The sequence below is a fragment of the Vespa velutina genome, chromosome 10, assembly GCF_912470025.1.
Source record: "Vespa velutina chromosome 10, iVesVel2.1, whole genome shotgun sequence".
Lineage (NCBI taxonomy): Eukaryota > Metazoa > Arthropoda > Insecta > Hymenoptera > Vespidae > Vespa > Vespa velutina.
Window position 1 is genome coordinate 5271231 of NC_062197.1, and position 22797 is coordinate 5294027.

General features: G+C 26.0%; 5 protein-coding genes across 18 annotated transcripts; 1 reads left to right on the top strand and 4 right to left on the bottom strand.

The window, feature by feature from the left end:
• Positions 1 to 127: 127 nt before the first annotated feature.
• Positions 128 to 2962, top strand: LOC124952378 (coiled-coil-helix-coiled-coil-helix domain-containing protein 7). 5 transcript variants are annotated; one of them, XM_047502160.1, is made up of 4 exons: positions 128 to 944; positions 2247 to 2425; positions 2496 to 2594; positions 2672 to 2962. In XM_047502160.1, the coding sequence occupies exons 2-4, from the start codon at positions 2327 to 2329 to the stop codon at positions 2777 to 2779; spliced, it is 306 nt and encodes a 101-aa protein (XP_047358116.1). In that variant the 5' UTR covers positions 128 to 944; positions 2247 to 2326; the 3' UTR covers positions 2780 to 2962. The 5 variants fall into 5 exon arrangements, with proteins under 5 accessions (XP_047358116.1, XP_047358118.1, XP_047358117.1 ...); XM_047502162.1 differs by lacking the exon at positions 128 to 944 and adding an exon at positions 1061 to 1639 and having other exon boundaries at positions 2247 to 2365; XM_047502161.1 differs by lacking the exon at positions 128 to 944 and adding an exon at positions 1072 to 1722 and having other exon boundaries at positions 2247 to 2365.
• Positions 2963 to 3936: 974 nt separating this feature from the next.
• LOC124952383 (ethanolaminephosphotransferase 1-like) lies at positions 3937 to 6758 on the bottom strand. 2 transcript variants are annotated; one of them, XM_047502184.1, is made up of 8 exons: positions 6339 to 6758; positions 5978 to 6046; positions 5703 to 5895; positions 5226 to 5488; positions 4983 to 5140; positions 4725 to 4905; positions 4278 to 4454; positions 3937 to 4200 (listed from the first exon to the last, which is right to left on the bottom strand). In XM_047502184.1, exons 1-8 carry the CDS (start codon positions 6411 to 6413, stop codon positions 4138 to 4140), a joined length of 1179 nt encoding a protein of 392 aa, XP_047358140.1. In that variant the 5' UTR covers positions 6414 to 6758; the 3' UTR covers positions 3937 to 4137. The 2 variants fall into 2 exon arrangements, with proteins under 2 accessions (XP_047358140.1, XP_047358141.1); XM_047502185.1 differs by having other exon boundaries at positions 5978 to 6041; positions 6339 to 6754.
• Positions 6759 to 7091: 333 nt separating this feature from the next.
• LOC124952380 (G patch domain-containing protein 1 homolog) lies at positions 7092 to 10694 on the bottom strand. Of its 2 annotated transcripts, XM_047502171.1 has the most exons (4): positions 10325 to 10694; positions 9877 to 10255; positions 9544 to 9774; positions 7092 to 9468 (listed from the first exon to the last, which is right to left on the bottom strand). In XM_047502171.1, exons 1-4 carry the CDS (start codon positions 10386 to 10388, stop codon positions 7287 to 7289), a joined length of 2856 nt encoding a protein of 951 aa, XP_047358127.1. In that variant the 5' UTR covers positions 10389 to 10694; the 3' UTR covers positions 7092 to 7286. The 2 variants fall into 2 exon arrangements, with proteins under 2 accessions (XP_047358127.1, XP_047358128.1); XM_047502172.1 differs by lacking the exon at positions 10325 to 10694 and having other exon boundaries at positions 9962 to 10078.
• A 229-nt stretch (positions 10695 to 10923) lies between these two features.
• Positions 10924 to 13938, bottom strand: LOC124952382 (GDNF-inducible zinc finger protein 1-like). Its single transcript, XM_047502182.1, has 6 exons — positions 13169 to 13938; positions 12832 to 13019; positions 12561 to 12737; positions 12034 to 12505; positions 11881 to 11925; positions 10924 to 11532 (listed from the first exon to the last, which is right to left on the bottom strand). The coding sequence occupies exons 2-6, from the start codon at positions 13012 to 13014 to the stop codon at positions 11141 to 11143; spliced, it is 1269 nt and encodes a 422-aa protein (XP_047358138.1). The 5' UTR covers positions 13015 to 13019; positions 13169 to 13938; the 3' UTR covers positions 10924 to 11140.
• A 1307-nt stretch (positions 13939 to 15245) lies between these two features.
• LOC124952381 (RNA-binding protein 39) lies at positions 15246 to 22586 on the bottom strand. 8 transcript variants are annotated; one of them, XM_047502178.1, is made up of 10 exons: positions 22423 to 22581; positions 22271 to 22344; positions 22019 to 22021; positions 19248 to 19312; positions 17831 to 18169; positions 17220 to 17427; positions 16862 to 17128; positions 16609 to 16784; positions 16273 to 16443; positions 15246 to 15919 (listed from the first exon to the last, which is right to left on the bottom strand). In XM_047502178.1, the coding sequence occupies exons 2-10, from the start codon at positions 22322 to 22324 to the stop codon at positions 15622 to 15624; spliced, it is 1581 nt and encodes a 526-aa protein (XP_047358134.1). In that variant the 5' UTR covers positions 22325 to 22344; positions 22423 to 22581; the 3' UTR covers positions 15246 to 15621. The 8 variants fall into 8 exon arrangements, with proteins under 8 accessions (XP_047358134.1, XP_047358137.1, XP_047358132.1 ...); XM_047502181.1 differs by having other exon boundaries at positions 21948 to 22021; positions 22423 to 22568; XM_047502176.1 differs by having other exon boundaries at positions 17220 to 17424; positions 22271 to 22586.
• Between the last annotated feature and the right edge of the window lie 211 nt (positions 22587 to 22797).

Here is a 22797-nt window from a genome sequence, read left to right on the forward strand (position 1 = left end):
GAAAAAGAAGAGAAACTGAATATAATATTTTATTAATTTTAAAAGATACATTTCAGTCAATAATATTTCACATATTTTATTAATATGATTTAGTTCATATACATTCTATTGGAAATAAACTTCAAAATATTAGAAATTAACTAAAAACAAAAATATGAACAAGATACATGAAAAAAATAAAGCTCTGCACGGCCTTTGGTATCTATAGCAGTACATTTTGGAATGATTTTATAACTTTTCTTGATGAAATTTTAATTTGTCTTTACAGGATCTTTGTTAGTTTTTTTCCATCCTAATGTACATACTCCATTTTTACAATCTTTAACTAAATCTGATGGTTGTTCATCTTCATTTGTACATTTGATCTTATTTTTGAATTGCCACCATTTTAAAATAAGTGGTTGCACCAAAAATCTCCATATAATCAATAATAAAGGAATAGCAATGCATGGTATACACGCCATTTTATTCGTCTTTTATTTTCTTTAATAACCTGTAGCATACAAATTATCATATTAATGACATGAATACACAAAATATATCAATTAAGGAATCATTTAAATGCAGAATATTAACTTCGTATCTTTGTTCAATACAATTTATTACTGTTTTATCAATCAATATTATAAATGGTTTACTTTATTTAGTAATAAATTTATATATATTTGAAAACAAATGCATAACAACTGCGTAACGATAAATGTATTATCTATCTATCATTAACAAGTATTAACCTTAGACATAGTATCACATAGAATGGACATCGATAGTAATGTTGTATTTTTCCCGTTGTAAGATCAGTGATTCCTGCCATATCGACAAACTAGCACAATTGAAATCTCAAATGAGAACAAAAATAAAGAAAACATACCTCGAAGAATTGAATTATCTATACTGTATAAATTGCCATAATTATATAATTTAGTGTATCATCAAAATATTAGGTATTAACATTTTTTTACACTCATTGAAACAATATTAAATTTAAATCATATATTTCGTTTTATTTAAGTCTTATTTAAAATATTATTAACAAATAATTTAATTATTTAATAAACTAAATTTGAAAAATTATCTTTATAAAAGTAAAAAACGTGTCATTTCGAGTGAATAGCTGATCCTTTCTTGTCATTATCTTCTTTTATAAGTAAATGATAATTTACTTTAATAATAATTCTAAAAATTCAGTTCTGTAAAGACACTACTTAGGATCAAATCTTTCATTTCATAGCTAATATAAAATACCCATCTCACTGATGAAATTTCGTCGTAACAATAATCGTCAGTGGCGCTAATATTGAAATAGAGCAAAGATGTAAGATTTTTAGGATCCTAGATATTACAATTTTTTTAAATTTTACTTCATAATAAAAGAAGACAAAAATTTATTTTTCCGATACTTCAATATTAAATGAAAAATAAAAAAAATATATACAATACTATAAAAATATAAAAAATAATTAGTAAAAGTGACTACATTGTGAACATTTTAATTTGGCGCAACGAAAGTAACGTTTTACTATCTTAGTATGTTATTTTTGTATTGGTAGTACTTTCTGTTTTTGAGGGTTTTTGTTGTTCTATTTTTTCTACATCTGTGTGGTTACATCTTTTTACTGCAGATATAATTTATAAAATAGTAAATATAGTAATAATAATTTATAAAATGGTACAATATGCGTTTTTTTGTATGATTGACTCGTACAACGCATATTTTATATGGTATAGTAATTATATGTTGAAATATATATATCATATGAAAAATGAATATTTTATTATTTATTTAAAAATCTGAAATCTATATAAATAATATATTTTTTAAATGTTATGTAATTAAAATGCACATATCAAAGTAGCGACCATACTTTTATTTTCATTATTGAACTGATTAAATAGTTTATTTTATGTCAATAATTAGAAAGTTTACGTATATTACATTTGTAAATACGATAAAACCTTTAATAAAAATATTTGTTATTTATTACATTTGTAGATATATATGTTTTGATCCGTAATATTTTCCACGTATAATATGTTTTTTGTTAATAATAAATATATTTTATAAAATTACCTATTATGAAATATTAGAATTTAAAACGCATAATATTCTATTAATATTTAGAATGTACTAAACATAAAACAGTTAAAGCTAATTAACAATTTATAAATGCGTGATGTAGTTTCATTTTATTTTATATCCACGTCCATCATTTGATGATTTATAATTAACATAATAAATTATGCAGGTTGCTTATGAAGAGTAAAGAAATTGAAAGTTTTTGAAGGCATATAAAATATAATAAAAATCTATATACTTAATTAAAATATGAGCAAGATAAACGATACAGAAATCAATACTTCAAAGGTAAAAAATGTAAAAAATAATTTACGACGGGATCATGAAATAGATAATCCGTGTCTAAAGGTATTTTCTGATAACAAAATTTATTTATTATAAAATAATAATATACTAAATATGATTATGTAAAAATTAGGAACACGATTTATCTTTACAATGCTTGAGTGATAATAATTATATTCGTGATGCTTGCCAAGACTACTTCCAAAATTATAGGATTTGTCAAAAATTCTGGGTAATATTTATATGAAATTTATATATCAAAATAATTTTTTTATAAATTTAACTATATGAAATCAATTTGTATTACAGAAAAAAATAGTGGTTGATCGTAAAAGAAAAAATATCAAACCTTATCTTCCATCACCAGAAGATCGAGAAAATGTTAAGAATGAATATCTCAAATTTAATATTAAATAGTAATTAATCATGTATATGTATTCATATACATTTCAGAAGAAATGTTTCAGTGATTACCATTTAAATTATTGATTTTAATAAAGTTTGCATGTACAAATGTATTATTTAAAATACAATTGTTATTACAGCAAAATTATAGAAAATTTGTTATTATTATTGTAATAAATTGTAATAAATTGTATAAAATGTAAGATATTTTAAGTTTTCTCAACGATTGAATATATTTTTGTCTATATTTACATTATACACACTTTTACTTTAAAAATATTGCTTATTTTAATTATATGTATTATAATTTTTGTTAAATAAATCTGAAATTTATTCAAGAATTCATAAAGATGCATGATTATAAGAAATATTGTATTATTGTATGGCACACTAACAACAAATCATAATAATTTCTGCAATTGTAAAAATTATATTATTAATACAACAATTGTATTATACGTAAATAATAAATACATCTTTTTTTAAAGTATACACTTTGGCCTTGGAGTGAATACATTTATATTTATATAATATCATAAGTAACATTTTTTATCAATATTTATATATGTAGTTCAAGATTAGTGTATTTATTTTATTTTCATTGTACGTAAAGTAAAATTGAGATTTCTAAAGTAATCCTTACGTAATTGCTTATAAAGTAATCGTCTTGATTATTTTAATTATACTTCTTGAATTAAGAACCAAAATAAATTAACACGTTTAATGTTATTCAAATTTTTTCAGTAATATTATAATAGCCAAATACTCAGTACTCACAATTAGTTCAATTATAAAGTCATCTGGTGATTATTTTTTGGCATAATTTAAAAAAATTTTCTCGAACATATTTTCAAGTGTTAATTCAATAAGATAAAACATATAAACATGTATTCACGATATACATACAAATAACTATCAATACAAAACATATAAGGAATAATACCTGTAAAAACTAAAAACACATTCAATATATATATGTAGTGAAATTAGTGATATACAGGTGAATATTCACACGTACAGATAAAGTTAAGCTAAAAATTATAGTAAAATAATGATATATGAAGTCAATAATTAATAAATTAGACAATTTTGCTCCATTACTTAAAGGAATTGATGACATATTTAAATTAATATGACATTTATCAGGTGTCAAGTAAAGGAGTGTATGCTTACAATTTTAAATAGTTATATTGTAGTAATATTAGACTTAAATTATTTCGGTTTCCTATACAAGTGAGTTATTATTTGATCTATGATTTTCGTATGTCACTAACCATTGGGTTCCAAATATCTCCTTTCCTTTTTATTCTTATTGCCTCTTGTCCGGTCTGTTGCTCTTTTTATTTCTAACATATATTATCCACAAGTAGTCAATCAGAATGATCCTTTATATGGAATGTATGAATTCGAAAATGACGGCACATTTGGCGCACCTAAAATAAATGTTTATTTTCCATTTATTATTAAATCATTGTAGAATTCCAATAACATAATAAAAATGTAGACATACCACACAGGTACCATAGTGAATGTGGGCAAGTAAGGATAAAATTGATACAAAGTACATAGATTTAAGATCTATTTCAGGCAAGACAAATGAAAGAATAGCTGCTATTGTCACCGGTAATAATATCCATGGCAATATTTCACATCTAGTATTACTCATTTGAGACACAATTAAACGACACTGTAATTTATGAAAAATAGCGTATTTAAATGTCTTTATAAGCAAATATTTTTTCATACATTTACAAAATAAAAAAAAAATTGATTTTTAAATTTTATAATACAATTTGTAATATTATCAAATTATGCATAGTATAAGTATACAGATGCATAGTATATATATACAGATAATTTTTGCTCACCAGAATATTAGATTATAAAAACATATTTATCGATTAAAAGCATATTTCTTGTTTTTATTATATAAAAGTATTATTTAATACTGACTTACGCATATATTAGAAAAAGTAGTGCCAATGGCAAAATATATGATACGAGGATCTTTTTCCAATACATTTTGTTGTGAGAATAATATCCAAAGTGTAGAAATCATAAATAATAATACTAAAGGCACCAATGGTCTTATTGCTTCTGGAAATGTTCTCATTTTTCCTGTCTTATCCCTATATGATCTATAAATTAATAATAAATATATTGCAACAAGTAAAGTTAATCATTTCTAAACATATTAAAAGTCAGTTATACTAACTTGTATATATTCCAAAGTACAACTGGTAAATTTGATACAAGGGCACTAACATATAATAACATTTCAAACATTATTCCTGCTGATATTCCTCCTGGCAAGTAAAATTTCCATGCTTCATGACCTCCTATGCTAGTCAGGATAAATACCAAGATAGTTGCCTAAGATTAAAAAAACACTTAAATATTATGAATAATAAGATAATTATAAAATATAGTGCAATAAAAATTTATGAACACAACCAACCAACATAGATGCATCATATCCCCAAGGAAGGAATAGCACACCTGTATTGTATTTCTCCCAGTGACTTAAATAAAAATTAACAAATACATTCCAAAGTATGAAATACATTCGTAACGGGGAAACACTATGATCTGTCCTTCCAAAAACTGAGTACATACAAACAGTGATTAACATTGCCGTCCAACTGTCCAAACCATGATCAAACAATTCACCCAAAGGCCCAGAAGTTTGTGTACGTCTTGCTTGTTTTCCATCAATACCATCTAAATATAATTCAAATTACTATATTATAAAATTGATATAATATAATTATTGTAATGCATAATTATAACTTAATATAAGTTAAACAATATAGATAATAATTATGCTTTTTATATATTATGTATTGTTATTGAAAATGCATATAAATTAAATTTACTAACATCCTAAATAAATGTCACATTACTTCTTGGAAATATAATATAATTTCCTACTTACCAAGTGTATATGCCATAAAGATATTAAATGCAGCTATTGCAAATACCCAACGAGGTATAGGAGAATATTGTGAATGATCATCGCTTGATGCATAAAAATAATAATCAAATGTTGCAAATACCACAAAATTTAATACGGTAAAAAGAAATCCAGAGAACGTTAATACATTTGGTGCTACCCACTTTGGACAATACTGGAAAAATTAAAAATATGACAGGGATATATTTTCTGTAAATTGTAAGTATGATTACATAAAAGTAATACAAAATTTATACCTCAACAACTTTGTTCCAAAATGGATGCATAACATACACACTAAGGGGACTCGTATCCAATGAGCTATACTAAAAAAAAAAAAAAAAAAAAAGAAAAAAAAATAAAAACAAATGTAAATATATATATTAATATGACGATATACAATTATAAATCTCATAAATTATAAAATCTAATGAATTAATAAAACAATAAAAATAATTACGCATAAATATATTTTTATTTACTTCAGTTATGTTTATTAATCATAACTATATTTGTTTTTTTTATATTGATTTACTGTTTTAATTTGTAATATTGTGTTTATTGGAAGCGTATAAAAAGATACAAAAAAAATAGTTATCATAGAAAATAATCACTTACTTTATAATTTTCAAAACCAGTCAAATGTTCTTCCGATAAATATTCTGTTTCGAGATTCATTTTTTGATACATCATAAGATAAATCTAACCTTTATAATTCGAGTACTTTATTTTTGAAATATTTAACACCTGTTGTATTAGTTTGTAAATATACATGAAAGATTTAGTTTTTAATACCAATTATTCCAACCCTTCCTAAAACAATTTAAAATGATATATATTGTACATAACAGCAATCTTTTATATAGCGCCCATTCATTGTCGTTGAACAACGGAAATTTAGTATAGATTCTCTATCTTAAAACTATTGACAAATTCGTGCGCCTCTGTAAAGATAAATACAAACTAAAGCGAACACGCGGGTTATTCAAAACACATAAAAATAGAAGCATAGTATCAGCAATGCTATATGATACGATAGTTAGGTAAATAAATTAAGATTAGGATTAAATAAATTTCAGTTGTTAATCGTTTTCATATCTTAAGATATCTTAAAACAGTTAAAAAAAAATGTTCAATTAAATTTATCGTTATTTATTTTACATTAAAACATTTAATGTAAAAAGAGGCCAAAATTTTATATAATATTGTATTTATACTCTCTTAAATTACATCAAAAGCAATATATATCTTTATTATAAAGATAGAAAGTTATTTAATTATTTTTAACAACCTTTTTGTTACTATTTATGAAAGTTTCATCATTCAATAGAAAAATGTATTGTATTATATTCATTAAATTAAATTTTATGATCAGTTATATTATCTTTTTATTTCTAAATAATATAAAGTTGCTTCATTTTCTAGATATACATTGATAACATTCAACTTTATGAAAAAACTGATGTATTCTACATAACAATATTCATGTAATATTTAAATCTAAAATATAACACATAAAAAAAAGATAAAAGCTAAGAAACCTTTAACTCTCTAAAGGTCATGTAATTAACGTTTATGCTTTTTGGATTTTCGCTTACTTTTTGAACTTTTATGTTCTTTATGTTTATGTTTCTTTTTAACTTTTTTTGATTTCTTTGTTTTATGTAATTCCACCCACTTTCCTTGAAAATCTTCTACGACTTTTGGTACTATGACGCTTTTACAAATAGGCCTTGAAAATTCTGTACTTCCAGTAGAATCTGTCAAAATATTTCCATCTTTGATCAATCTTGAAGGAAGCATCGGTCCATATACTTTCTCTGGTAATGGCATTTGTAACGTATCACAAGTATTAATTTCGTAATTTTGTTCAATGATAGTTTGTGGTTCTAATTGCAAACTCGTTCCTTTTTCTTTGATATTACTCTCAATATCTTCTGTACTGACATGTGTTTTTTTTACAAGGTCCTCAAGATCCAATTTGGCAAAAATGCCTCTAGGTGGTGACATATTTCTTGATATATTAACATCATTCGAAGAATCACCAATCAACACTGACTTTACAACTTCGTTATCGATATTTTCTTCTATCTCTGTTTCTGATTCTTCGCTACTACTGAGAAAAATTGCTCTAAAAAGATCTTTTTTTTCTTCTGAATTTTTTTTATGAGTTATACTAGTCTCTTCGTGTTGAGATTTTTCAATGTCTGCCAAAATTTGATGTTGTTCTATATTTAACATATTACTTTCTTCATTAAGAAATTCTTGTTCAGTATTGCATGTCAATAATTTTGTTGAAGGTACCTCATGGACTGTTTTGCCAAATATTTTTTCATATGAAGCTTCAAAATTCTTCATTTTTTCTGACATTATTTCTGGCTCCTGATTTTCAACAGAAGTCTTATAGTACGTGGAAGAAGGAAGTGCATAATCTTTTATGAATTCATCTTTATATGAGGTAGATGCCTTATTATCTATGTCTTTGCCAATTGTGTCAGTTACTTTTAAAAATCTGGAGGATACATCTAAATCTAATGAATTAAATACTGAAAACCTCGGTTTCTTCTCTATTTTAGTTTGTATACAACTATTTCGTGGTTCAGGAATATTAAATCTTTTACATACAATACCTGCAGGTTGCCATTCGGTTATCTCTCGAGTTAGTTTTCCAAACATTTCCATCTTGGCAGCTTCATCTTTTTGTTTTTCTAAACTATCAGTTATATTTATTATATATTTATTTGAGTTATTTATATCATTATCATTACTTGATTCTTGTTCAATTGATTTAGTTGCTTTTTTAAATTCAACAAGGTCTAAATCTTTGTCTGATTTAATCGCGGAAAGTGATTGTATGTTATCAGATTTATGATTATCATTAGTTTTTAAACAAGTAAGGGTCTGTTCAAATCGTTCTTGTTTATTTTGATCAGTTAAAACTGGACTCTTATAAATTTGGTTATTAACTGATTCTACATTGGCGAATGAAGAAGAGCTATTTAAATGTGTTGGTATATTTAATAATCCAGAAGTGATTTGTTCTGTACCTGTGACACCACCACTGACAAATGTTTTTGTATTTAATTTGCCCACCCACATACTATTTACTTGTGTTTTTGGTTTTTCAACTACTTTCTCACTATTTTTTGCCTTTTGGTTTTCTGATGAATTCAATGGTTCTGATAATGAATTATCAACAGGCATAGAAATTGTAGAATTTAATGTTTTTGTAGTTGTGTCAAGTTTTCCTTGAATTGCTGTATCAGTGAAATTAATGTCTTGCAAGATTTTAGCTCTTTTTATAACATTAAGGCTCTTTTTCTTCTCATTAATTGATTGATGTGGGATAGGTGGAAAAAATCTACTTTTTCTGGTAATATGAATTGCGCAATAGTTTTTTGGAAGACAAGGTAATGCAAAAGTCTTTCTATAATTTAATTTATCTTTTGCTTGTACAAATCCTTCTATACAATTGCTTCCATTGTCATTTGAAATATTATCCTTCGACCATCTTGTTTTACTTTTGCGTTCTGGTCCCAGTACAGAATCATATCGGGACATATCTTCTCTTTCATATATATCCTCATCATCTGCTTCAAAAGCACCAACTCCAAATGCATGTCCAAATATTGGAAGGGTTTTATTATTGCTTTGATAATTATATTCTTCGTTAATTTGATTAGATAATATATTTTGTCTATTTAACCCACTATATCCAATACCAAAGTAATTATCTTTTCCTTTAGATCTATAAAATATAAGAGTTTAAAATAATAAAATCGGTAAAAAATAAATATAATTATAATTATAAAATTATATTTACTTAAAAGGCTCATAATCATCAGGAGCAAATGTAATATTAGGTGTTTCATCGTCAGAATCAATATTACTATCAATTTCTTTTTCTTCATTTTTGGGTAAGGAACAGCCATATACTTTAATTCTTTCAATCTGTTGTTTTGCTTTAATCTTCTCTTTCTTTGTAATCCTATTTCCTATTCCTTGTCCTGGTTTCCATCCCATTTTTTTCAAAAGAGCGATACCAACTGTTTCTCTATAATTTTTATATCATATTGAAATAATAACGTTTATACAATGATTTTGCTTTATTTATATATTTTATGTCTAATTATAATCAATTTTAATAACCACTTACCTGACAGGTCTCAAAAGTTCTTTTAATACAGGATTATATGACAGAGATCGATTATTAATTATTTCAGTTCTTCCTCTTTTTATACCTTTTTGTCCATGATACTCGTAGTCACTATTGGCTCTAATACCTTTCGGTGCTATGCCAAATATGCTTACATCTTCTTCATCCATAAAATCTTCAGGTTGTTGTTCGATTGTTTTTGCTTTACTACCTCTTGAAGATTTAAACTGTTGTGGTTTCCATCCATCACGCGTTCCAACAGTATTAAAATATCCCGCAGAAAAACCACCGGTGAAAGCACCATGAAATCTACGTCTACCTTGCGCGTCATATGCATATTGATCTTCTACTGTCACAGCTTTTTTCCTTGGTAAATTTTCTGTAAAATTCATTCAAAATTAAAGATATAAACATCCAATATATAAAAAATTAAAATCATTTATAATACCTTCATCTAAAGGTTCCAAAGGTATACCAAAAGTTGCATAATTTTCGTCCTCAGAATCACTCATTTTTTTTTAAGTTTATATATAACACAATGCTTGAAGTTTATAATAATTAAATAAAAACTATTATTTAAGCCCGAGTACACTTTGTAAACATAATATCATGGAGGTTATGGTGCATGTCAGTGATTTCATCGTACACTGTCATATGCTCCGATTGATACTCTACCAATACCAATACATACTCACATACATAGTGCGCGCGCATACATTGATCGATATCGACTTTTGCAAATGATTTAGATACATTCATATATACGAGATGAAACAAATAACCCAATTTTTATTTGGATAAACGATTTATGTACTTATATAATTTCATAACAACGTTTTTTTCTCTGCATAATACTAATATGAATTATATTAAAAGATAAATAGTAATATTTTTAATAAAATTGTAATTTAAAAATGTGTTTGTGAGTGTATGTGTAATAATTTATTTTCTTTAAAGTTATTATAGTGTAACTCAAATTATAAAATATCTTTGAAGAAACATTAAAACAACTGAATTTTTATGATAGTAGTAGTCAAGAAATCAGTAAATGAAAGTCAAGAAATATACATCAGATTTTATTTATATAAATTTATCATTATCAGATGTAACTTATTAAATATGGATAGTCATGAATTATTTATAAAGCTGTATAATAAGTTGTTTAAATAACTATTGTAACAATTTCTAATAACTAATCTTGTAATATCCTAATAATTCTTATTATTATTGTAGTATATAAAAATAGTTGTAATCTTGTCTATTTCTAATTATTATTATTGACAAGTGATTTATTATGTTTATCCCGTTTAGCATTATGATAAAGGTAAGAGTGTACACGCAAGCTATTGCTGTTTTTATATTTATTGCCACAAAGCTTACATGTAAGACTTTCAAGTGGACCATGAATATAACGAATATGTAATTTCAAATTTTCTCTGCGTGTAAAATTACGAAGGCACCAAGAACATGAATAAACCCGCATTAATTTACCCTTTTCCATGCAGAATGTTGGTCTAATTTCTGAAACTAAACGCTGTGTTGTTTCCAGGGATAATGTACTACTAGAATTAGCTTTGATATATCTATGCTTTTTGTCACCATTAGCTGCATCATATGTCAAATTTTTATGTTCTTCTATCACCATATTAGTCAGACCTAATACATTTACACATACATTATTAATAGACACATAAAAATAATATATAAAATAATATACAAAAAAAATTTAACAAACTGCGAAATTTTTTCAATCCAAAAATAAGCTATTAAATTGATAAGAATTGAATTATTCTTAGTGAAGACATATAGTGAAGACTTTGAAACAATATGTGGTCCAATAGCTGAATATGTTTACTTTTAGTTTTCTCTTTTTTTATAGTATGGAAAAAATAATGGAACTATTCTGTATTCAGGAATTTTTCACTATTAATATTTTCATAGCATTTTAATTAGCATTCGAATTATTCATAGCATTAAATATATATACCAAGTTGTAACACATACCAAGAGATTGATCAGCAGATTTTAATTGCATATCTGATTTAGAATCTGAAACATTAAATAAAATTCCAAGCATCAAATTCGTTTATTGCATTAAAACAATTATGTATAACATAAATTTTAATTCCGGTATAATTATAGATGTTTTTCTATTACCTGATTTATGTATATTCTCAATATTACAAAATACTTTATTTAACATTTGTGATTTATACATTGCTTTTACATCCATATCATTTATATAATTTGAGGATTTGTATTGTATTTTTTTTGTGTGATTTATGTCAGAAGTACAATCAAATGGTTCCTTTGTAGTCTGAGTGTCAATATTTTTATACGTTTCAATAAATAATGTCCTTTGTGGACTATAGTCTGTATGAGAAACTAATTTTGTAGTATAAGGAATTTCATTTGATATATTTCTTTTCATAATATCAAAACCCTTCATTACAGAATCTGAAGGAAGAACTGTATTTTCTTTTTGTACCAGTTTACATTTCAAAGATTCTGTTAATTTCTCACACTGATAAATATCTTCTATGGAAGTAAGATGATTTTCTCTATCTGTTTTTATATCAAAATAACAATCCATTTCTTGGATATTATTATCCAATATTTTGTCTTTTTTCTAAAACCAAAGAACAATAAATTTATTGCTATGATCTTTAATCAAAATAACATACCTCATCTCTTTCTGTGGTTAATCCTTTTATCTGCAATATTTCTGCTACTTTTAAAAAATTGCCAATATCCTCTTGTTTAATATTAACTTCGCCTTGATATATGAATTGAAGCATAGCAGATAAATCATGATAATTGACATCTTTTAATATTACAATTGGGTGTTTATAAGAATTTTCCTATAGCACAAATTAATTATTATGTATATATAAAAAGCTATAAATAGTAATCAAAAAAGATTTTTTAATAAATATTTCTACAATAATGATATACCTTAAAAAGCCTATTAAAATAAGTACTACAAACTGATAATATCAACTTATGTGCTCTTAAAATTTTGTCTTCAGCTATTAAAGTTACATCAACAAGTTGTTCATCAATTAATAAAGTATATAAACTGGAAGATAAATTTCTCGAAAAACTATTCCATATTAAAGAGAATTGTTCTCCAGGCATTGTTGCTGTAATGAAGTAATAGAACTTTTTAAAAAATATGTGATTACATAGGTATCTAAACAATTTACTAATAAAAAAACAGTATTATATAATATCATTAATATAACATAAATGATATTTAAAAAATTATATTATCCAAAAATAGGCGTAATACCTTAAACAAATAACCCATAAAAATTACAAAGTATTTTGGAACTTGTTCTTCTATTATGTATGTATACATGTAAATATATGTGTATGATTAAAAGCATATGATAATTATAAATAACACATAATAACACATTATAGTCTTTATTCTCATTTGAAATATTCTTTTCAGAATTAAATAGTATCTGAAATTTTATTTATTATGATCTTAAAGTAAAATTTGATAAGAAGATTAAATAAGAAGTAAGCATTTTGTATCACGCAATGGAAGTGTAAGTACAGTCACTACTTCGTTCGCGTCAATTTTGTTCGCGCCAAGTTTAAAAGATGTATAATTTATATAGATTGTAAACTTCAAATTGTAAATTTTAAAATAAATAATCAAAAATTAAATAAAAGTTACAACTTTGGCATCGTTTAATTATAAATCAAACTTAAATAAAAATATTTAGAAAGAAAAATATTATCGATAAAAAAATTAAAAAACATCTAATACACAAAAAAAGTATGTAGTTTTTTCCGTTCTAAACCTGCTTGTATATTACTGGGATTATGATTTTATGATGACAAATTCAAATATATTTTTTTTATAACTACTAAATTGCTTTTTGTAGCATAAATAAAGTATCGAAACTTACAGATTTTTTTATAAAACAGAAATAAATAATACGTATTAATAAACCCTTTAAAATTAAATTAAAAAAATAGATGTTTTCCATTATTCGATCATAATTCTAAATTATTTAAATATAATTAATAATATATAATTATAATGTAACAGTGATTACCTTATAATATCTTATTCATTGAACAAAACGAATATCTTTACTTATAAGGATATAGAAAACAAAACAAATAAAAAAGATTGATAAAAGTAATATGTATAATAAAATTTCTAAATGGATTATTTCTTCGTATTTTATATAAAGTTTTTATACTTCAAATTGTTGATACATTCAAAAAATATTGTTTTCTATCACATGTTAACACGATGTATATATGTATTTTATATTCATACAACCAAAACAAAAAAGAGTATTTTCATGAAATAAAAATGGTAATCGATTATTTGTAAAAATTTTGTAACATTTTAAAGTGTGACCTTAATGAGCCAAATGCTTTGGTTATTACATATTTACATGAGTTACGTCATATAGTTTTGGTGTAACTGTATCACAAAAATAAGTAGTCTTTAATATTAACTTATCTAATTTAAACAGAACTCACTGTTTAATACATGATATTTATATGATATTATGGTATTTATATGATAAATTTAGTAATGATTGAACATAAACACAAATAATTATATTGTATCACGATATATTTAAAAATATCTTTTCTATTATCAAATTTAAATTTGATTTTATTCTACCGAATAAAAAGAAGTTTTATTAACAGTTGAACGTGATTTAATAATTATGTTTAAAGATAATTTCTTTAAATAATCGTACTAATACATAGTTTAATAATAATGTATCAAAATGTATTTTATAAGCAAATCTAAAAAGAATTTATTAAATATAATCAATTTATGATTGTAATATGAGCGATAAAATATTAGTTTTATACTTTTAAAATATATTGCATGTCTTTTTTTACATTTATAGATATCCATATAGAATTGTACCATGTATAGAGTATTTATTATATTTTTTCTATTTTAGTTGGTCATATAAAAATTGCGAACGCGCAATCTCGTAAAGGCAGATTTTTTCACTATAAATTCTTAATACAATATATTTCTTATAAATTTTTCCAATAACTTACTTTACTTTTTTTTTTTAAGTCTGTATCCAATTATTCTTCATCATGAATATATATGTGTGTGTATACATATACACGCACTAGACACACACATATATTATTATATATAATTATTCACACAATTGACATATTTTTAAAATCTCCAAAAATGTTGTTCTACAATCACATTGTGCTTCCATAAACTTTTAACCAGAATACTATACATCAATTATGTTTATCGCTTTTACTAACTTTTTTTTTATAATTTTTCTAACTAATCTGTTATCATCGGGGCGTAATATGGTGAGACAATTGGTGTTATACAACGTCACATTGTGTTGAGTTTTAAATTTAAATGCTATATTTCCAGATTAACGCAATAATACGTACAAGTTTTGTATAAGATCCTATTACTCTGTACACAGCTGCTGCTAGTAACAAAATAAAGAGAATAAATGAAGAAAAGGGCCCTTATATATTGTGATTTTCTAAAATATGAGAAATAGTTGTGCACAAAAATATTATACAATTAACACAAATGATACTTAATTTAATATACTTAAGAATATTAAAAAACATTTTTTGTTTTTGTTTGTTTGTTTTCTTTTTTTTTCTTTTTTTAAGGGAAAGAGGAAAAGGAGAAAAATACCAGCACAATCATTGTAATGCTACAAAAAAATGTACAACATTTTAAATGGTCTGATTCATTTGAGATCATATTCCTCGTCGAGGTGCGGTTGGGACCAATAATTGAATAGCAGTCATAGCATCTGGGAAGAGAGAATGATAATTTACAACTGGTACATAAGCAGCGGTTATAACTCGACCAGCAAACCATCGACCATGTAATGAATTGACTGCAGCAACTGCCGTTGCTATTGATGGACATTTGACATAAACATTTCCTTGTGGAGACGCTTGATCCACATATACGTGTAATACACCGCCATGCTTATTGCATTCTTCTATTACATCATCACGTATTTCTTTTGCCCAATTTGGATTTGTTTCGCTGTAATAGAATCATATTACATTAGGCATTTCTCTCTGGTTTTCTTTTTTTTTTTTTTTTACATACAATATTTTAAAAATTATATAGAGACATTCATATTCATATAATCGTTTTAATGTTCAATTACCATTCTTCCACTGACATATGTTATATTTATGTAGCGATATAAAAAATGGTATTACTATTTTATTTCGCATATTTGTTCCTCCAGTAAAAGAACAAATGCTTGCACTGGATCTACTTATATATGCTTCGTGGGATTACTAAACTTCGTTAAGTTACTTTATACTTGTATTTAAACTTATATACATTTTTCACGTATTATTCAATGTAAAATGATACAATATACTTACTTTTGAGGATCAAACATATTTGAAAGCATGAAACATTGTGTCGCTATTGGTGGGGCAGCTTGTGGTGGTGGTGGTGGAGCAGAGATTACAGGTGCCATATTTAAAGCATTTGCTGCTGCAGGTGGAATCTCAAGACCAGTACCTTCGGCTAATTTGAACATCAATTGTAATCTGCAAAACAAACATTGGATAACATAATTAAACGTATATACATACTTATGAAAATAATGAGATAAAATAATGTAATTAAATTTATTCAATTCTTAATGCATATATATATATATATATATATATATATATATTTCAATACATATATATATTTCAATATATATTTACCTGCCAGTTGCACCAAGGTCAATACCACTTCGATCCAATTCATCTGTATCTAAAAGTGAAGGACCCTGTATTAAATCTGTACGTTCCGTAACATTTCCAACTTTCATTGGTCTACCAGCTAATTCAAAACCATTTAATTGTTCTAAGGCTTTCTTAGCATCATCTGCATTCCTAAACTGTAAATATATTTATAATAGTTAATTAATAAAAATTGATATAAATTTATTATACAATTGTGTACACACAAACTTACTGTCAAAAAGCCATAACCTTTACTTCTACCAGTTTCAGGATCCATAATTAATTGGATATTATCAATTTTTCCGAATGGTTCAAAAATACCACGAAGCATTTCTTCGGTGATATTAAAATGAAGAGAACCTACATACAATCTCATAGGTCCTGTTTGCCCTTTAGGCATTAAATTTGGCATAGAATTACCCATGCGATTCTTCTCTGCTTGAGTGTGCTGTACTACTATAGGAACACCAAGTAACTTTTGGCCTGATAGTCCAAGCGCCTAAATAAACAATATAGAAAATATTCTAAACATTAAACGATCAAATCAAATAAAAAAGAATGTAACAGGACTATCTAAAAAAACAACTTACGAGTGTAACGCTCTCAGGATCTTTGAATTCAACATACGCAATCCCTTTGAATCTTCTCGTTTTGTTACATGTAATGAGTCTGACATCTTGAACTTTCCCAACACTAGAGAAAAATTCTTCCAAGTCACGTGCACGTATTCGTTGACTAAGTTGCATACAGAATACTGTACGGGCATCTCGTTCTTCAGGTGTCAACTCATCGTTTCTGCTAAAACAGAAAGCAGTATTCTATCAAATAATTGTACTTTATATAAGTCGGACTACATATAAGTCGATATACGAATTTTTTATCTTCAAGAACGATTGATAGTAATGAATCGAGAACTCAAAGTAGTTTCAAATAAAAAATTTCATTTCATTTCTATAATTGTTTTTGAAAAAAAATTCCGAATTTAGAGAATTTCTTTCCGAGTTTCCTTTTTTCAGACTTCTAAGTAGATATAGTTATTTAATAATTATAAAGGAATATTTGTATATATACTATATATGGAAATATTAGGTTGTCCAGAAAGTTCGTGCCGATTTGTGATAGGTAACGTAATGACAAAATCGACACGAACTTACACGGATTAATATATATCTATTCTAAATGAGTATAATTATATACTTACATTCCAAGAGGGCTAACACCTTTACCAAAAGGAGGTCGAGCTCTAGGTAAAGTAATTGGTGTAAGAGATCTTTTTCTTCTTCTATCTCTGTCTCTTCGATCTCGGTCTCTATCTCCATCTCTGTCTCTATCACGATCACGTCGATCTCTCGATCGCGATCTCCGTCTGCGTTCGCGATCGCGATCACGATCTCTATCCCGGTCTCTCTCGCGATCCCTGTCTCTATCCCTGTCTCTATCCCTATCCCTGTCCCTGTCCCTGTCTCTGTCACGATCACGGCGGTCTTTATCTCGACGATCGCGAGATCGTGAACGGGAACGAGACCGATGTTTGCTCTTTCTAAAAAAAGAAACATCAAAATTAGCGATAGAAATACAACATTCAAACATGACTTTAATAAAAACATGTTTTAGAACGATATTAGGTATTTTTTTTCACTACCCTTCTGTCAAATATTTTTCAATTTATATATTAATAAATGTATTTTAATTAAATGGAGAAAAAACATAACGCGCTTGTGATATTAGATGAGAATAAATTTTATATATATAAATTTTATTTCATATAAAAAATTAAAATTTTTTTTTTAACTTGTCTGTAATAAAGGTTGCTATATAATGTAATATAGAAAGAAAATCGATTAATAGAATGGAATAAAAAATCCAGTAACTATACACATATTTCCACATTTGACTTGTTGTAGGAATGATACAATGTTTCCATTCAAAAAAATAATCTTTTTTGCGAAAGTGTTCATAAACTGTTACATTTAATTATATTATTAATAATAATGTCCTTGAAAAACTTATGAGATGGGTCTTAAATATTCACTTTTTTTTATTTTTATTTTTTTTTATTTTTTTATTTTTTTTATTTATTTTTTTTTTTTTTTAATACAAATGACCACTTACTGTAAATAAATTTGTTATCTTCTATTATTCTTGGTCCTATGTACTTACCATTTAGAAGTCTAACCTTTGGAATTATCAAAATAACCAGCATTTACACTAATTGAATGGAGTCTATAACAAAGAGAATATAACTTCAAATGGCCATTGCAAAGATAAGTTTATATTCATCTTTAATATTGCATTAATTAAACTTGTGATCTGCTGAATAATTTGTGTTAAAAAGAATACATTTTTTCTCTTTTACTATAATAATTTTTAAAATAACCTATTAATTTTACATGCTGCATAAAAACTTATATTGTCAAGATGTGCTAATTGGCCATCTTAAAGAATTGATGTTAAAAGTAACATAAATAAAAAGGAAAGAATATTTCTATACCTTAGATAATATAATAGAATATTAAGAAAATTAGTATAAAAGTAAAAATGATGATAATAATGATAATAATAATGATGATAATAATAGTAATAATAGTAATGATAAAAAATAAATTTTTGAAACTCACCCAGATGATTTGCGACTAGACTCATTTTCCTTGGAGGACTTGTCTTTGGAGGAGGAGTCCTGCTCCTACGAACAGCAAACAGTTGAATGCCATGCCAGCCAGCCGATGTGGCAGGGTCGCGCGAACAAGGGGACAAAAAGCAAATCATTGAACGTTAGTAGGTTTCATAATAATGATTTTTATGCATGTTCAACATTTTGAATTTAAACAGCAGCTATAAAAACTTAAATATAACATTAAGTTGACTTTGCTAGTTATGAATACGTTGATATTTCTCCCTTGAGCACTAAATTTTCGAGTATAGAGATGATTGCCGGATGGTGGTACAACTCTTGTGCTCTTTTGTCTTTTCCAGGCAGACTTTACTGGTCTCAGGGGGCTGAGATAGGGGAATAGCAATAGAGAACAAGAGAGACGGGGCGAGCTTAGTGTCGCGAGTCGTCGCATACACCTTGCTCAGACTTACCAATCGTTTTATCGGGTTTTAGGAAAGCATTGCAATCTTGGGTTGAGCATGCCTTGGTCTTAAACTACCAATGGCCAACCACACATCCTTTTTCTTCTGTAAAAGAGAGCCCTCATCAAAGACAGTACGTTTTTAATGTAACACGTGATGTGAACCCTAATTGCTAGCCTAAAGCCCTTGCATGCTTACAATAATAGCTACTCCACGATGAAATATAATGATTAATGGTCATTCCTGCGTTACACTTTTATCATATTGATAGATTAATATTAAAAAATATTTGAGATATTGAAATAAAATGTATATAACTTATAGAGAATTTTAAAATTGAAAGTAAGACCTTTGTGTACATTGTTTTTTGAATAGACAATAACATTTTTATGAATGCATATTTTCTGAAAACATGTTCATGTGTGTATTACTCTATTTTTGATACTTTTCATTACGCACCAGTTTACCATGTGTTTATGTCTCAGTGTACAAGGTAATATTATAATGAAATATATTTATAATACCAAGACCACATTATATGTGTATTCACATATACGCGATGGCACTTTTGATAAATATAAAATACGCACGTTTGCGGGAAATATATATAAATATAAGACAAAATACAAAGAAAAATGAATGGAATAAAAAAAAACTAAACAGTATATCTTTATTCATTAAGAACAGAACTCATTTTGTTTATATAAAAATTCTTGAAAACTTTTCAAAAATGTGATATTTCAAAATGTATGATTAGTTAATTAATCATTACTTTGTTATACTATATTATTTAATTGGAGTCTTTTATAGATTATTCATTATTACAATTTAAATAATCTCTTCTACTTTTCTTATAAATATTACATATAATAATACAAGAATAAAATTATTGAATAATATCACATATGCAGCCTTTAATTAAAAACTTTTTTTAGATATATTTATGATTATGATCAGTGAATACATTGGAAATTTTATCAAATTCCTACAACACAATTTTATTATGTGAATACACTTCTTTTATTTTTATCAAATATAGAATATTGTGGTATGGTTTACTGTGTAATATATATTACAGTAGCATATAAATAGTATCCTTATACAAGGAGCAATAATCAATGATAATGAACATAATGTATGTAACAATTTCTTCAAATAATTATGTTGCTAACTATCAATATCATCTAAATGATTTTATAAAAAACAAAGATAAATCTCTATTTATTTTCATTAAAAATCAATAATATTGAACTGAAACTAAAAAACAATGTTATTTTCATATCTTTTAATTAGAATGTTTTGTTTTTATAGGGATATAAGTAATTTATAACTGATAAATCATTAAATATTTGTAACTATCTGGTGCATAAACAATAAAATATGAGATCTTAAAAAATATTTTTATATGAAAAAAAGAGAAGAGAAAAGAGAAAAAGAAACAGACAAAAGAGAGAAAAAGAAATTTCCATACTAATAGAAGTAAGGCATTTACTACTATACAACAATACAATTACATCATAATGAACATATGAAATTTCCATTGAAATTTCTTAACATTACTGATACAACATATACACCTTGCTTCAATAAGCATGTTAGTGTTATTTATAAAAATTCATTTAATTTAAATGTTTCTGCAATACTGCCATTAATAAAAATGAATTTTTCATTTCTTGTTATTTAATGTTATTCATTTAAATTTGATAAAAAGATAAGAAAAAAGGTGACAGAGAATAGAAACCATTTTCCTACAGCACTGCTTTCCTTAAATAAGACCTAATACTTCAACTAAACTATCAATAACGTTTTATACTGTAATCAACTGTTGTATGTTCGTGGATAATTATATAGATGAATAATAAGAACTATAGTGATAACATATGAAAATAAAGAAAAAACAATGAATATTAAATAAAATGTGTCTCAAGGAAAATAGGTATCCACCTATTGAAGTAAGAGATTGTTTTTATACCAGTGCCTGTTCAATATAAGTCGCATATCACAAAATATAATCATTTTATAAAAATCTAATATGTTGATATTTATAATATATTTATACATTTTAGAAAAATAGGTTTATAATATTATATATAATAATTTAAATCATTTCCAATCTTCCTTTCCTGAAATGCAGTACTTGACCATAGCGATACTATCTACATCCTAATTATTAAAAAATTATGTTTCATCAAAATAAAATAAAAGAAGTAGAGAATGATGTTAGTGATGACTTTTCTTAATACCTCGTATTTCAAGTGCATTCTAGGAACTCGCTGCCGAACATCCTACGAGCGCGAGGGTACATGTTACGTACCATCTATAAGTACAAAAAATGGAGGTATTGATCAATAGAATGGTATCAGACAAGGACGTACTTTGTTCTACATGTATATATTGAGAGGAGGAGGATATTTTTTTTTATCTTAATAGACGACGAATACGCTCAAAATACGAACGCACCGTACTGCATCAACACAATTAAATTATAGGAGAAGAACAAATCGGGAACTCGAACACAAGAATATAAAATAAAAGACCACAAAACCTCAGAATAATGCATTCTTACCCCTTTTCTATATGGTGCTTCCAGCATCGCTTCGACATCCAATTCCTCCGCCATTGCGCGAGTTGGAGAATTTTCTGAAATTCCACGCATTAGCACACGACAAATAAATTATACGCGAGTCGAAAGAACTATTTTAGGATTATAAAACGTACGGTTTATAACGATTTATATATAATTTAAAAGATTTAGGTTTTTTTTAATTGTAATACAAAAACAAGTGCAACGCACAATACCGCGATCGTACGTAAAATGGCCAAAAGAAAATGGACGATATCGCAAGAACTGCGACTAATCGCTATTTTAACGGAAGTGACGTATACATGTTTGTACCCACAAAAATACTAACGTCTATGAATAAAAAGATATCAGAACGTGGTCGATGTTGAATCTTTCTCAATATACCTAACAACGCATCATCTGCGGAAATGATTATTTGGTTGGCTAGCAACTAATAACAAAAAATGATCATTTGAGTCTAATGAAGTAATATTTTTTAATAAAACATTTAATAGATCATTCAATAATAA

Coding starts and splice junctions, on each gene's coding strand:
- LOC124952378 (XM_047502160.1), top strand. CDS start 2,327: ATGAGCAAGATAAACGATACAGAAATCAATACTTCAAAGGTAAAAAAT. Junction 2,426..2,495: donor TAGATAATCCGTGTCTAAAG/GTATTTTCTGAT, acceptor TGTAAAAATTAG/GAACACGATTTATCTTTACA. Junction 2,595..2,671: donor GGATTTGTCAAAAATTCTGG/GTAATATTTATA, acceptor TTTGTATTACAG/AAAAAAATAGTGGTTGATCG.
- LOC124952383 (XM_047502184.1), bottom strand. CDS start 6,413: ATGATGTATCAAAAAATGAATCTCGAAACAGAATATTTATCGGAAGAA. Junction 4,455..4,724: donor CTACTTTTTCTAATATATGC/GTAAGTCAGTAT, acceptor CATAAATTACAG/TGTCGTTTAATTGTGTCTCA. Junction 4,201..4,277: donor TTCACTATGGTACCTGTGTG/GTATGTCTACAT, acceptor CATTTATTTTAG/GTGCGCCAAATGTGCCGTCA.
- LOC124952380 (XM_047502171.1), bottom strand. CDS start 10,388: ATGAGTGATTCTGAGGACGAAAATTATGCAACTTTTGGTATACCTTTG. Junction 10,256..10,324: donor TTTGGAACCTTTAGATGAAG/GTATTATAAATG, acceptor TGAATTTTACAG/AAAATTTACCAAGGAAAAAA. Junction 9,775..9,876: donor GAACTTTTGAGACCTGTCAG/GTAAGTGGTTAT, acceptor TAAAAATTATAG/AGAAACAGTTGGTATCGCTC.
- LOC124952382 (XM_047502182.1), bottom strand. CDS start 13,014: ATGCCTGGAGAACAATTCTCTTTAATATGGAATAGTTTTTCGAGAAAT. Junction 11,926..12,033: donor TGAGAATATACATAAATCAG/GTAATAGAAAAA, acceptor TTAATGTTTCAG/ATTCTAAATCAGATATGCAA. Junction 11,533..11,880: donor ATCTGCTGATCAATCTCTTG/GTATGTGTTACA, acceptor TAAATGTATTAG/GTCTGACTAATATGGTGATA.
- LOC124952381 (XM_047502174.1), bottom strand. CDS start 22,360: ATGCGTGGAATTTCAGAAAATTCTCCAACTCGCGCAATGGCGGAGGAA. Junction 17,129..17,219: donor ATCCTGAGAGCGTTACACTC/GTAAGTTGTTTT, acceptor TTGTTTATTTAG/GCGCTTGGACTATCAGGCCA. Junction 16,785..16,861: donor AAGGTTATGGCTTTTTGACA/GTAAGTTTGTGT, acceptor ATATATTTACAG/TTTAGGAATGCAGATGATGC.